This window comes from Lingula anatina, chromosome 9 (assembly GCF_051362555.1).
Source record: "Lingula anatina isolate TDL-2025a chromosome 9, LinAna3.0, whole genome shotgun sequence".
Classification (NCBI taxonomy): Eukaryota; Metazoa; Brachiopoda; class Lingulata; order Lingulida; family Lingulidae; genus Lingula; species Lingula anatina.
Genome location: NC_141775.1, coordinates 464,529 through 479,983, shown reverse-complemented (window position 1 = coordinate 479,983; position 15,455 = coordinate 464,529). Strand labels below are relative to the sequence as shown.

At 38.3% G+C, this 15,455-nt stretch overlaps 1 protein-coding gene across 1 annotated transcript in view; it reads left to right on the top strand.

The window, feature by feature from the left end:
• Positions 1–15,455, top strand: part of LOC106171555 (uncharacterized) — a 41,956-nt gene that overhangs the window by 18,004 nt on the left and 8,497 nt on the right. Inside the window, exons 6-31 of the mRNA XM_086995545.1 lie at positions 236–349; positions 625–738; positions 1,337–1,450; positions 1,728–1,841; positions 2,237–2,350; positions 2,731–2,844; positions 3,021–3,134; positions 3,679–3,792; positions 4,411–4,521; positions 7,207–7,320; positions 7,838–7,951; positions 8,300–8,413; positions 8,902–9,015; positions 9,603–9,716; positions 10,067–10,180; positions 10,464–10,577; positions 10,866–10,979; positions 11,446–11,559; positions 11,868–11,981; positions 12,369–12,482; positions 12,751–12,864; positions 13,143–13,256; positions 13,695–13,808; positions 14,289–14,402; positions 14,792–14,905; positions 15,263–15,376. Of these exons, the coding sequence (XP_086851671.1) occupies positions 236–349; positions 625–738; positions 1,337–1,450; positions 1,728–1,841; positions 2,237–2,350; positions 2,731–2,844; positions 3,021–3,134; positions 3,679–3,792; positions 4,411–4,521; positions 7,207–7,320; positions 7,838–7,951; positions 8,300–8,413; positions 8,902–9,015; positions 9,603–9,716; positions 10,067–10,180; positions 10,464–10,577; positions 10,866–10,979; positions 11,446–11,559; positions 11,868–11,981; positions 12,369–12,482; positions 12,751–12,864; positions 13,143–13,256; positions 13,695–13,808; positions 14,289–14,402; positions 14,792–14,905; positions 15,263–15,376 (2,961 nt within the window). The remainder of the gene's footprint in view (positions 1–235; positions 350–624; positions 739–1,336; positions 1,451–1,727; positions 1,842–2,236; positions 2,351–2,730; positions 2,845–3,020; positions 3,135–3,678; positions 3,793–4,410; positions 4,522–7,206; positions 7,321–7,837; positions 7,952–8,299; positions 8,414–8,901; positions 9,016–9,602; positions 9,717–10,066; positions 10,181–10,463; positions 10,578–10,865; positions 10,980–11,445; positions 11,560–11,867; positions 11,982–12,368; positions 12,483–12,750; positions 12,865–13,142; positions 13,257–13,694; positions 13,809–14,288; positions 14,403–14,791; positions 14,906–15,262; positions 15,377–15,455) is intronic.

The following is a 15,455-nucleotide window of genomic DNA, read 5'->3' as shown; positions in this document are numbered from 1 at the left end:
CAGTAGACCTTTATTGTAAAGCGTATTATAAAGAGGAATCTACAGTCAATTTTTGGACGTCTTGTAGAAAATAGATAGGACGCCCGATAGAAGTCCTGTTGGACTCCATTAGTTCCACAGCGTTTTATAGTCCCACTGGACTTTTTGTAAATGCTAGCCGAATATCTTAATACATGTAGTTCGCCAAGGACAGTGGGTGAAAAGCTAGCTTAGACCTTCTTTACACATTTTCCAGATGTGGACGAGTGTTTGTCAGAGCCGTGTCAACATGGAGGCAGCTGTTATGACGGGAAGAACAGTTACACCTGTGTCTGTCCTCCGAGATACGTGGGTGTCAACTGTGAGATGGGTGAGGAGGAATCATATATTGTTGTAGTAGTAGTAGTAGTAGTAGTAGTAGTAGTAGTAATATGTAGTAGTAGTAGTAGCAGTAGTAGTAATATGTAGTAGTAGTAGTAGTAGTAGTAGTAGTATATGTAGTAGTAGTAGTAATAATTTGCAGTAGTTATAGTAGTAATAGTTGTTGTCGTTGTTGTTGAAGTAGTAGTATTTTGCCATCTTTACATACACACATATTGTATTTCTAAATGCTTTAGTTGCACTTTGCTTCTTGTCCAATGTTAGATATACACCCGTGTCGCGTACCAATGTGTAAGTATGGCGGAGAGTGTGTTGCAATCGGGGATGAATATGAATGCAGGTGCCCACGCGGTTACGAAGGACCTCATTGCGAAATCGGTGAGTATGTGGTGTGGTGATGGAATATAGACATGTTACAAACCAGAGTAAATATAAACCCTTTTTATTACAGGATGTGGGTATGTCTTTTAAGTCAAAAGCCGGGCCCTTTTGCGCAGAACACACATGCACGCTCACACCCACACGTACACATGCACTTACACACGCACACACTCACACCCACAGGCACGCACGCACGCACACACACACACACAGGCTTTCATATCCCTCTGAAATCCCAATTTTGAGCACCTGTTGGATAACAATGAAACTTTTGCTTCGCTGGTCGCGCTTAACGTGATAGATGTATTAATCTATTGATTTCTTTTCGCTAAAATCCACATGAAGCCGCTTCGAAGGGTCGCATGACTATGTCATCAGAAGAATAACACACCTTTACACGTAAACACGTTCTCTAGACAATCGATGAATTTCGATTGACGCGAGTGTTTTGTACCGTCTTAAGCGAACTACAGACCAACATATATAATACCTGTACTTAACTGAAATGCGAAAGTTCTGATTTTAGATGGCATAATTGTGATATTTGGTGCAGACTTGTCATTTCAAATGCGTTCCTTTATTTTTCTTTGTTAAGAAACAAACGAATGCCTGTCCAACCCGTGCCAGAATGGTGGCACGTGCAGTGATCACATTGGGTACTTTACTTGTCAGTGTGTACGGGGCTATGAGGGAATAAACTGTGAAATAGGTCAGTGGAAAAATTATCTATTACATGTCCTTCCAAGCATCGGTCTTGGCGTCAAAATAAATAAATAAATAAATAAATAAATAAATAAATAAAAATATAAAATATGTTCAGGTGTCTGCCAAAAGAAGGACGCCCGCGTTAGTTTATAATCTGCGCTTCTTTTGCATTGTATTGACAGATGATGGAATATACAATGAACGGTAACTGGACATGCTGCTGTAGAACTTATCCTGCATACTAACAATATTCAATAACAATGTGCTATGTGCTGTTGCAGATATCAATGATTGCTCTCCAAATCCCTGTGTTCACGCCGTCAGATGCACGGATCTGGTCGGAACCTTTGCCTGTGAATGTCTACCAGGTTACACGGGGAGATATTGCGAAATAGGTAATTGGTACCATTTACTGAAATCTTATTGCTTCGGGAATTAAACCAGTAGGCCTATATACTCTTTTGAATTTTTTAAACATTGAGTGTTATTGCAGGTTATTACATGCACCGTTTGTTTTCATTTTGACGCACAGAGAATTTTAGATATCAAAGTCATTTCTTAAAAGATGCATCTTAAAATATCCATAATACTGCAGTCTGGTATATTTGATATGTAGCAAGCTAGGTATCCGGTTTTACCAGATTTGATCCAGGTCTCGTGTAACCCCTCACGTGCAGCACACAAGCTCAGTTACTTCACAAGAGTAGCAGCTCAGCAACTCGCCGTGTGCGCTGGATTTTGTCACTGTGTTGATACATATATGTGAAGTTTATGGTTCCCATATTTTCAGTTTTTGAAGTCTGTGAAGACAATCTTTGTCTTAATGGCGCCACGTGCACTGATGACGTGGACGGATATCGCTGTATCTGTCCGCCTGGGTATACTGGACGCTACTGTGGTGAAGGTATGACGGTTGGATGAGGGGGTGAGGTCTCTCAAAACGACTGAAATATTTGAGATTGATTTGGCCTGCTTAATGATATAATAGATATAGTTGACAATGTTACTTCGACTTCCTATTTGCCTACAAGATTGTCACGTGCGATTGTTAAACGGTCCCTAGCTACATCCATTTAGCAAGATTCTTAAAAGGTACTTTTTATATAAAACATACATGCCACGTGGTGCCTAAAAAGTTCAAAATTGTGTTATTAAAATATTTCAGCCCCACCAGATATTAGACCTTTATTTTTCTTTATCTTCATGGTAAGAAACCGATCATGATTCAATCAATCACTGACACGTGTTTTATTTTCTCATTTGGTTTACCGCCTGTGATTCCAGATATTGACGAATGCGCCACTTCCCCGTGTCAAAACGAGGCAACTTGCACAGACTTAGTCAACGGCTATAGCTGCTCTTGTGTAGACGGCTACACGGGGAAAGACTGCGAACAAGGTAGGCTCATCTCTCTCTCTCCCTCTCTCTCTCTCTTTCTCTCCTAAATCCATCTTTGGAATATCCTCCATAAAGCATTTTCGACCCTCTTTAATAAGCATTAACCGATGATGCTAGCAAACAAAGAACCAAGATTGAAAGTCAAATATGCACAAACTGCCTTCGTCTCCTTTCAGAAATAGACGAATGTGCGTCCAACCCATGCGTCTACGCTGTAAGGTGCAACGATCTACGTGATGGTTACGAGTGCGACTGCGTTCCCGGCTACACGGGAAATAATTGTGAAACAGGTGAGAGTTTGATTCATAGATGGGCCAGTTTAACATGACACAAGTAGAGATCACAACTGTAATATATATATAAGGACAATATACACGAGCACGACACCCCCATTTACTGCCTTACATCTTTCACATGACTGTGAAAACTGAACCGAACTGTTTGGTTGAGAAGTGCTGAATTTGGAACGATGCCGTGCCCCCTTATCACTCGTTTCAATTACTGGCAGTAGTGTACTCTCTGATGTCAGGGGCCTCAAAATTAGTATACACTACTTAAAGATATACTGTACAGTAATTCTGTGACAGACTCCTAGCAGACTCTGAGGTCAGAGAGTAGTACTGGTGTGTGACGCGATATTAGTCAGGTGCCGAGTGACGTACAATATACCGGTAGATGTGACACTTTGACGGTGTTCCACCGAACATTGCATCTCGCTCTGCCATTTAATTACGTGTGCGTCTTAACCAATGGTGATTTTCATTAGTTGGACTTAAACCATTCTGTATCCCCACAGTAAATGACTGCACAACTAATGTTCTTTCTCCTCCTCAGAGATCGAGGAGTGCAGTTCTGCTCCCTGCCAGAACAGTGGAACATGTGTAGAGGAGATAGGACGGTACAGGTGCCTCTGTACACCTGGCTTCACGGGGGTAAACTGTGAACAAGGTAAGTGAGACTTGAACATTTAGACACAGTTTGAAATCAACGGAGTCAGATTTTATGAAGGAGGGGTGGGGTTACCATTTAGAAAAAAGTCGGAGTGGGTTTCCCCCTTTACACCACCCCCTCCTCCGATTACTTCGCATGTCCTGATGTGGTTGAAAAGGGGGGGAGCTAGATACCCTATCCACGGGCTGCTATGATGGTAGGCGTTAGTATATGTATCTCTTATTTTATAGCATTCAAACATTCAATAGAACCTTGCTAAAGCGCCTGCCATTTACGGTGTACTTTAACAACTTAATTAATTAAGCCACATGTATTTTAGTGGATATCTTACGAGTATGATGTTGTAGCAAAGAAATCTGGTTGCTTTACTACGAAGTTTACGATTATACACGAAATGCAGAAACAAATGATATCCTGTGAATTATCGTACCTATTTTATAATAATAATAAGAAGAAGAAGAAGAAGAAGAAGAAAAAGAAGATAACAATAATGAATATTCATGTATCACATGAATGATACTGAGGTACGTCTAATTATATAAATGAAAGATAGTGCGGTATGAACTTACATATCTTATATCATACAATTTATTATAAATTTCATTTTCACAAAAGACGTGGACGAATGTGCATCCTCTCCTTGTCACGATGGCGCATGCGTAGATCAGGTCAACGGCTATCTGTGTATCTGTCCGCCAGGAATAACAGGGACCAACTGTGAGAATGGTAAATATGTGAAAGAAAGAATTGGCACTTTTCAAGTCTTTACTATAAACGTGGTGAGTATGGCATGTTTCTAGCAGCCTGGAATTACAATGAACAAATGGCCAAAGTAAATGAAGGGCCTTGTGGTAGATGTGGTTTCATGCTGCAAAGTTTTGCCAATGTTTTTTTTTTATCTTTTTTTTGTACGAGTAATTTCTGCATTCCCCTTAATCGCTAAACTGTATCCAAAGCCACAAAATGTTGATCGTATAAATATCCGTTAATTCCTCTAGGCATTGGCAAAGCAATTTACATTTCTGTGGAAATTACACACGTGTAGCTGACGAAAATTTTCAACAGCATAATTTATAAAACAGAGTTATACTTGACTTTGGGACTCAGAGCCATACACTGTACACTACGTTTCCATTCACCATTTGTAGTCCTTGATCACGTGGATGTTGCACCCGAGTGTTTGCCTCTTGTTATTATTGGTCTAATATAATAATAATAATAATAATAATAATAATAATTTATTTTTCTATGGCGCATTCCATTAAAAATCTCAATGCGCCTTACAACATTCACTTAAAAGAGCTAAATAACACAATACTAATATAAGAACACATTACAATTTTAAAGGACTAAGAACTAATTTAAAGAACCAATTATTCATATTCTAAAATGATAAGAACCTAAAGTGACAACATTTAAAATTAATCATAAAATTACAGTACACCTTATTAAAAACTAAAATTAACTATATGATAGCTACTGATAGGCTATTCTAAAAATATGAGTTTTCAAAAGCTTTTTAAAAGTATCTATGTCACCTGCTGCTCGTATTTCAGAGGGTAAAGTGTTCCAAACTTTGGGTGCATATATCATAAATGCCCTTTCACCATAAAATTTACCAGCTTTTTTCTCTAAGACACTGTGTTCTAAAAGTAAAAGACTAAAAGTTGAAGACCTGGTAACTCTTCCATGCTGATGTTGCTTCATAAGTTCTGAGATATAAAGTGGTTTATTCTCAGAGACTGCTTTAAAAATGACACATAAAATTTTAAATAAAATTCTCTCTCTTACTGGAAGCCAGTGAAGTTCCATCAAAACAGGTGTTATATGCTCTCGGCTATTCCATCCCATTTTAGTTACCAGCCTAGCTGCAGAATTTTGAATTAATTGAAGTTTGTTCAGATGATTTTTGCCTAAACCATATAAGAGACTGTTGCAATAATCAAGCTTAGAAGTAATGAAAGCATGGACTAGTTTTTCAGTTGAAGTTTTGTCCAGTAAGTCACGTATCTTACTAATTCGCCAAAGTGAGTATGATGCCGATTTGCAAATTTCAGAGATCCGTCTATCCATAGTTGCATACTGATCAAAGGTGACACCTAAATCTTTCACATAGCTAGATGGATTGATGTTGACACCACCGATACAAATATCAGATTTCATTGCATTTCCCCTGTCTGACTTAGACCTTGATGTAAACCATATTAGTTCAGTTTTTCCATCATTTAGTGCTAGCATGTTTGTTTTCATCCAATTTCGGATCTCAACTAGACAAGTTTCTATTGAGGTGATAGCCATGGAGCGATTACTTTCACTTGTGACATAAATTTGAGTGTCATCAGCAAAAATGACAGTGTTGAGACCATGTTTAACTATAATGTCTTCTACTGGTAGCATATACAATGAAAAGAGCAATGGACCTAGCACAGACCCCTGAGGGACACCATACTCTAAAATAGTGGGCTCTGATAGCAACGACTCAATTGACACCTTTTGTGTTCGATCTTTTAGATATGAGGTTAACCAATTAAGTGCTAAATCTTTTACTCCAAATCGGTACTGTAGTCTGTGCAGAAGTATGTTGTGGTCAATGGTGTCGAATGCAGCAGACAGATCTAAAAGGACTAAAATAACATCTTTTTGTTTGTCTAAAGAAAGCATGATGTCATTATGAACCCTTAGGAGAGCTGTTTCTGTGCTATGTCCTTCTCTATAAGCTGATTGAAACTTGCCATATAGACTGTTTTGAGCTAGATAGTTATTCAGTTGTATACATGCCATTTTCTCAAGAAACTTCCCTAAAAAGGGCAAGTTTGATATTGGTCGATAATTTTTAAACACTTGTTTGCACAGGCCTTGTTTTTTTAACAAGGGTCTAACAATTGCTGCTTTGCAGTTGGATGGGAAGATGCCTGTTGTAAAAGAGAGATTCACTATCTTTAAAATAACTGGGGCCAGAACAGTAATGCACTCTTTGATAATATGTGTTGGCACAGGATCTAAGGCAGAAGATTTAGAATTCATGCTTTTCATTAATGCTAAAACATCTTCTTCTGATACAGGTGAAAATTCAGTCAATACTGCATGAGTACAGGTAACTGGGGTTTCTGAGATTTCTACAGAAGAATAAGAAACGAGATCATTTCGAATGCTCTTGATCTTATCTGTAAAGTAATTTGAAAAAAGTTGAGGGAGCTCTGAGATTTCCATGTCTGGGAGGACATTCAGTTGAGATGATTTTGATTCCGATATTTGGTCCACGATCTTGAAAAGTGTTTTCTGATCAGCAGATTCAATACGGGAGCGGTGATATATAATATTCTAGAATAATATTGTTTTAGCATCTTATCTAGAAAGCAAGGGCGATATCTTTCCCAATTTAACATTTCATATTTGAAACCTGACTTCCAGATATAGACGAGTGTGAGGAGAATCCGTGTGAACATGGCGGAGCCTGTATCAATACTATAGGTAGCTACAGATGTCAGTGCCCCTTGGGATACGGCGGAGTTCACTGTGAAATAGGTATGCTGAAAACAGCATTTTCTACAGACCTACAGAATGACTTCCTTGATGACTATTTGGTACAGCTTCTCTGGTCACATCTGAGACTTGTGTGAAAATGATGTGTCATACATATTTACTGACCCTAGCTAGTTCTGTTAAATTACAGTCTATAAAAGAAAAGCCCATGCTTTTGTGTCTCATAAGTATTGGTTTCTAAGACGACATTTCCGTTACATAGTGTTTCACCCTAAGGCCACTATTGCTGAAAAGTTAATCCTACCTCATGCCTATTCTTGCACGTTTATTTATCTCATATGACGCCAGGCGGTGCCGACGTCGACTCCTTGTAGACTATCTCGAATGATTTACATTGGTTGGTACGTAGGTCTATATAGTGACCACTTTGTATCTGACGAAAATTGTTTTCTATCACTTGTGCTTACGGACCCACTTCATTTTTTTATGTGAAACCAGCATGGTTAACTTTTGTCAATCACGAAAATGCTAATGTTTATTATCTTTTTTCTCTGTGTAGATGTCGACGAGTGTGCCAGTGCCCCCTGTCTGCATGGTTCAACCTGCGTGGACGGTGTGGGCAGATATCAGTGTGTCTGTACTCCGGGATATACGGGGGTACACTGTCAACAAGGTACTGTATGGAAACTGTGGTCGCTTGGTCGCCGCAGGAAGCTATAATATTACAGGAAAATGAAAACACCAGAATTAAAAAATGAATAAAAAATAAGGAACACAAAAACTTTTTGTAGCATTTTCATAAAGAATGAAGAGAATTTGCTGAAGTATAGTGATCTGAGGATTTGTTTCAAAATAGGTGTAGGCTACATAAATGTACACACCGATGGTTTACTTAGTATATTTTTGAAATGAAATATCTAGGGAATCTTTTTTTTTTTAACAAATCAGACACATAATATTGAACAATTATATCCTCTGCACGTATGTTGATATAGATAAAGATATGTTCATCTTGTTTTAGATATAAACGAGTGTGCCTCTCAACCGTGTCAAAATGATGGCACCTGTCGTGATAGGGTCAATGGCTACTTGTGCACATGCCCGGATGGGTACACGGGAGTTAACTGTGAAGAGGGTATGTACCTTTCCTGTTATCTCTTTTAACACGACATATATTGTAGTGGTATTTACACTAAATTTACGTCTACGATGTTACGATCTTTCTTGACATACAGAAAGACAGATCTTAGCTGTAGGGTTTACAAGTTTATAAAGTTCAAAAACAAATTAAGCATGTGAAGGAGACAGATACTGAAAAGCTAGATTGATATGTAAATGCATTTTTCTTCTTTTAAACGTGACAGCGGTTTCGTATAAAAGGGAAACGTCGATTAGAATGTGTAGAAGATCAGGGAAGTGATGTAAATTTATAATGTATTCTACAAACATAAAGCCTGGCATTTTATTTATTTCATAAAAATTCGGGATTTGAATAAATAAATACCCCAACGGCCTGATAAAATAGATAACAGAACAGTCGTTCCACATTCTCCCTTGTTCAATGAATTTAGATACCTCAGAATGTGATCAGAGTGTCTAATTTCTAATCACCTTTACTAACAGAAGTAGACGAATGTCTCTCCCAGCCGTGTAGAAATGGCGGCACGTGTGTTGACCAGGTCAATGGTTACCGGTGTTTGTGTCAGCGAGGGTTTGCTGGCCCTGACTGCGGCATAGGTATGTATAATGAGAGTGGTGTCTCTCTTTCCACGGTTTATAAATATTATTACATGTATCATTATATCATTACCGATAATTTACATACTGACACGCCACCTCTTTATTTATTTATTTGTTCATGTATTTATTTATTTATTATTATTTTTTTTTGCAACGTACCCGTAGAGTCACCATCTCTTCTAAATTTAACTAAACGCCAAGAGCAAGTGTGTTAGTCTGTTAATCTGACTGTATTTAGTGTCCCATTCCGAACGGCCCTTTTTTTTGTTTTGAGTTGATCTTGTGTCGAAGATTTGTTCATCTTTGGACATCTCCGTTTTAAAGTTGAATAGATTGAGCATATTATTTAATATATTGATTCATAAAAGCACTTACATGTACATGTTCATCTAAAAACGTTCACATTGAAAACCGGCTTTGCCGATCATTATTTCATTATATCATACGCACAACTATGTCTTAAAAATATGCCGTGGACATTGGTGCCTCTTATCTGTGTCTGTTGCAAAGAAGCATTGCCATTTCTTTGAGTTCATTTCAATACAAATTACACGTATAATAATCAAACACTATTTCTGCTATAGATATTGATGAATGCGCGTCTGCTCCGTGTCAGCATGGAGGCTCGTGCGTGGACGAGGTTGGACAGTACAGATGTATTTGTCCACCAGGAATTATAGGCCCCAATTGTGAACAAGGTACTACTCGTGTGATCTTAACTTTTCCTCATTTTGCTCAAAGAAAATGATTGTGTAGCCTCTAATAGCAGATCTTTGCTGGTGCTTAAACATTGCGTCAAATCAGAATATAATATTTCATCTTCTAATGTTTCAGAAACAAAAACGATTTTCTTTAATCGCAAAAGTGTTTTTTTTTTTTTTTTTTTTTTTTTTTTTTTTTTTTTTTTTTTGTTATTAAATACAGGCTTAAGTTTCTAGCTCTTCATTTTATAAACGTCTTACCCCCGGAAGTTAACTCATCATATTGGGTAAATACGCCACTGATACAAGATATACGTTATGCTGATGGTATTATTTCTCTCTCTCAGATGTGAATGAGTGTGCATCAGACCCCTGCATTAACGGCGGTATCTGCACTAATCTACAGAATATGTTCCAGTGCGCATGCCCGCCGGGTTTTACCGGAACACGATGCCAAATAGGTGCCATTTTTTTTTTAAATAAAAGACTTTGAAAATCTGTCTTTGTGATTATAAATTCGGTGATCACTGATCGCATATTTTAAGAACACGTTAAATTTCATTTATTTATTTGAAGCAAGTGTAATTTGTGGGCGCGTCGATAATTAACTTTTAACTAGCGAACAATTCAAATTTAGAGGACTGTTTAGAAAACTACAGCACAAAGGTAAATGGATCTTGGCGTGGGACATTTATGATATCTTTTTCCTAATCTTGAACATATTTTCTTTATAATCTTCTTCAGATATTGACGAGTGCTCGTCTTTACCCTGTGAAAATGGCGGTCAGTGCGAGGACGGGGTCAATGAGTACAAATGTCAATGTCCACGTGGTTACGCTGGTATAAACTGTGAACAAGGTAGCCAATGGTCAATCTCAGACTGGGGAAACATTTGCTGTTATAGATATTCAATTACTATTTGAACTTGTCTTAGTATATGTACAATGATGTTCGTATTTATCCTTAGTGTCAAGTAATGGCATCTCTGGGGTTGGGGAGGGGGGGGGGGGCACGTGCCTGCCTTAGCTTCTGAATCATCCTCTTTTCCGTGTGGATCAACATGTATTACCATTATCATATTGCATTGTTCATTACTAGTTTATAGATAAGATTTAAGCTATATTCCATGCCCCATGTTTCTTGCAGAGGTCGTTGAGTGCGATTCGAATCCTTGTCAGAACGGGGGCCGCTGTGTGGACGGCATTGACGAGTACCAGTGTGTCTGCCTCCCAGGCTTTACAGGCAGCAACTGCCAGATAGGTGGGTCAATCTTCCTGGAAATGTCTTTAACCACCCTGAATCACCAAGGGAAGAAAATCGAAATTCTTCAACAAAATAATATCGTTATTAAGTTTGTAATTTTTGTTTTTGTTTATGAAGTTAAAGACTGGTGAATTTAATTTATGGCATTTGCAATTAAAATCTTAGTACTCAGAACCGTTTTGATAAAATTCTAAATGGATATCGTATACCACAGAGAAAAAGCAGAAATCTCCAGGAAAATTATATTTTTGCTTAATAAAAGTCTAACACACAGCGCGTGCATTTACATACTCCTGTACTTACAGGCTTAATCTCCCATGCTTTTTGACCTAAAGGGAAATTAGTGACATCCATTTAAAATGCACACAGCGACAATACAGGCTAACAAAATAAAACAGAACATCTAAAATTTTTGATTTAATCTTAAAATACACAAAAACATGGATTTTCTTGTATTCTGCAGATGTGGACGAGTGTCAGTCGGAACCGTGTCAACAGCGAGGATCATGCGTGGACCAGGTCAACGGCTATACCTGCATTTGTCCATCAGGATATGGAGGCGTCCACTGCGAGATAGGTGAGATCACTGTGAAATCATTGTAATATAAATGTAACGTCACTATGAGGTCATTGTGACGTCACTGTGAGGACATTATGACGTCACTGATGCTGTTGTGAGGTAGATCTCACGTTACTGTGAGGTCATTGTGACGTCACTGTGAGGTCATTGTGAGGTAGCAGCGATGTAACTGTGAGGTCATTGTGAGGTCACTGTCCTCAGTTCTGACCCGTGGCGAGAGAGTATATTTAGATAAATTATTACATGTTATACCCGTAGTGCCTTAATTATCGCTGTATAAATAAACAACTTACGTTTGCTTCTAGTGACTGATGAGTGCCTGTCTCAACCATGTCAGAACGGTGGTACATGTGTGGATGGGGACGGACAGTACACATGCCTCTGCGTAGAGGGTTACATTGGCGTCAACTGCCAACTAGGTGAGCGCTGATAGGGAGTCGGAACTGGTTCCAGTATGCGGCACATTTTTCCCTCGCTGCATTAGCATCGGGTGGCATTATCTGACGAAAAATTGCGTGGGTGATTATTTGTGTGTGAATGGAAGAAATAGATGTAGTAGACGAGCTGTAGCCTTTAATAAGAATATGTTTGATAAAAGTGTGTTTTCCGAGATTTTCAGTAGCTTTAAATGCTTACGTGATCTTCGCCAAAACCGAACACCGTATAATATATCCAAAGCAATTATATTGCTCATACTTCGTTTATGCAAATACTGAATGGAGCACTGAAATAAAATGTCAGATTTTAAGGTATATTGCTTGGTTTGTTTCACTCAGTTAATTCAATCCTTTCCACATATTATTAAGAGCGTGACGAGTGTGACACCAGACCTTGTCAGAATGGTGGGCGGTGCGTGGATGCCTTCAATGCCTACACCTGCGTCTGTCTCCCTGGTTACGTCGGGTTGAACTGTCAAACAGGTACTTTTATTTCTTGTTTCATTTATATTCTAATACACACATTATTCTGTAGTACCATGTTACATTACGGTTTGCTTGTATTTATACAAAATATTTTAAGTTACAAAAAGAAAAAAATACTTACGTGAACGCAACGGTTCTAATGGTTTGCGTGTATTAAGATAAGATAAAAAGTAAATATTTACGTGAATGCAGCGGTTTTCTGTTTTCTTTGTGACAATTCTGACGCTAATAATGTCCTGACTGTGCATGCTTTTGTATTGTCTAGAAACTAACGAGTGTGAGTCTGAGCCGTGCCAACATGGCGGCAGGTGCGTGGATGAGGTCAACCGGTACAGGTGCCAGTGTCGTCCGGGTTATTTTGGCAGGCAGTGTCAGACAGGTAGGTTTTAACAGGTGTATATCTATGGATAGTGTTCTATTTGAATGGTATGTGAGTCACGTTTACATTTTGAAAAAAAAAGTTTATCAAGATTATTAAGAGTTTCAGAGGTTTTAACACTGAGCAAATTGATGGATCCACCATTGGAAAGTGGAAACTTACCTCCATTATTATCATTCCTCTGTCCATACTGAATACAATGTACTATCTTACTCGTTTATGGGTGTTATTTTTATATGACATTACCCATGGCATTGCCTTCAACCTGTTACTTCCAGAGCTAAACGAATGCCTGTCCTCTCCGTGTCAAAATGGCGGCACGTGTAACGATGAGGTTAACGGCTACACATGCAACTGTGTTCCCGGGTACGAAGGCGTTAACTGCCAGATAGGTAAAATACTTTAGTATATTATTTAAGATGTATGTGTGTGGCTCCAATAGCAGAATTTACATACAACTATAGTACCGTTATAGGAAATAATTAATTAATAAACACGCCGAAAACCGATTGATTCGATGGGAGCTTAAATATTCACCGCAAATATTGAATGTATGAATAGGCCCTACATATTTCACAGTTTTTTTTTAATTAAGACTGCAAGCGATAAAAAGATTTTTTGAACATGAAATTCATGTCAAACGTCTTAATTGGTCATCAAAATTATTCTGATGGTCAATAGAAATTCAAGACAACATTGACTTTATCTGAAAGTGTCCCAAGGCCGGAAATAAAAACTGATGAAGCAGGTTGTTCTCATTATCCAGAATTGTTAAAACCCGAACACTCGGTAACATGCCTGTTATAACCAACAGCACATCTTGTATTCAGATCGTGACGAGTGCGCCTCGGAGCCGTGTCAGAACGGCGGCGTATGTGAAGATGGCGTCAATGGATACACGTGTCGCTGTCTTGGTGGCTATACGGGTGTGAATTGTCAGATAGGTAAGTAGCAGCATTTCTTTGTTGATTGATATCTCCACAACGAGTAGCATGATGTTGACATAATACTTGTATATGCGTTAAATTAAAGCGAAACACTACGGGAAAATGTCATTATGCACTTTCACTTTGGCTCCAGAACTCTAGTGCAATCTTTCCCGTACATGAAACACTTGTAATGTTTAATGATATGAATAGCGGTAACAGATCCTATCCATTTAATAATTGAATTTATTTTTGGCAATATTTGAAGGTAGTTCATTTTTTTGCGCTTCATTATCAGAGATTTAATTCAACATTTAAAAATTGTATTTGTTTTCAAGTTTGCTGCATGTAGTACTGCAGTGTGATAGGATTCATTTTATTGTCTCGAGATAATGTTTTGTTTTAACATCGCGTATGGAGCAAAGGGTTTTTTTTATGCTTATTGAGAGCGAGACGTATAGGAGGAGAGTGAGTCATCCCCGTGTATTTCTATTGCAGGAGTAAACGAATGTGCCTCGCTTCCGTGTCAGAATGGCGGGGAGTGTGTGGACGGCGTGAACAGATACACGTGTATTTGTCCAGCAGGGTATGCTGGCAGGGACTGTCAAGTTGGTATGTTACACAGTCTTGTCTAAACTTATTATAAATTTTCTGGAATGTCCATGTGTAAGATAGAACACTAAGGCTTTTCAGTCCGTGTTACAGCAATGGCCGCTGCAGGTAAGTATAATATAACTGTGAAACTGTACATATTGCACTCAATGTATTTTACTTTATGCACGATAGGATTACGTAAATGAATCTATTGCAACGGATTTGGAACACAGATGCATCACCCGCTTCACTTTTTGGCCTGTTGAATAATGATGCTACGCCTAGTTGCCATAAATGCACATTTGCTACATATAATAAGATTTAGATTTTCAATACGAGAAATAAATCAAAAACCTTTTTATTTAAGCATATTGCAAAAAAAAAAAATCTTAAATTTTGTGTTCCAGATATAAATGAATGTCAGTCAGCGCCGTGCCAGAACGGGGCCACGTGTTTAAATAAAATCAACAAGTACACGTGTCTGTGTCCGCCAGGGTACGTTGGTGTCAACTGCCAATCAGGTAAGTAAACAGGAAATGGGCGGGACTACGTTGGCTCGTGAAGTCCTTGGCTTTTCATTCAACGTGGTGATTGTGGTAAAAATCCGTAACACACACAATAGGTTTTTTTTTCTTTTTTCGCACTTATGTAAAAAGAAGTAGAACAATTACGTGGTGTTTCAAATTCAGGTGGCAAGCATTGTTTTTGTAACTTTAAACGTAATTAAATTGACCCGTTTTAATTGGGAAGAATGTGATTAACTCGAAACTAGTCCCATTTAAGTGCATTTACAGAAATATTTTTTATTTTGTTTACATACAGTAAAGCATGTCATTTTTTGTCTTTTAATAACGTTGATTTTACATATGAATGAGCAGAAATCAACGAGTGCGACTCGTCACCTTGTCAAAATGGCGGCAGGTGCACGGACGGTATCAACAGGTATGACTGCACGTGTCGCGCTGGGTACTCGGGGGTCAACTGTCAGGAAGGTACGTTGACATTTCTTTGAGAAATTTTCGTTATTTGTGAACCCCGATTTAAGCTTGCTACATGTATTATTACTATTAT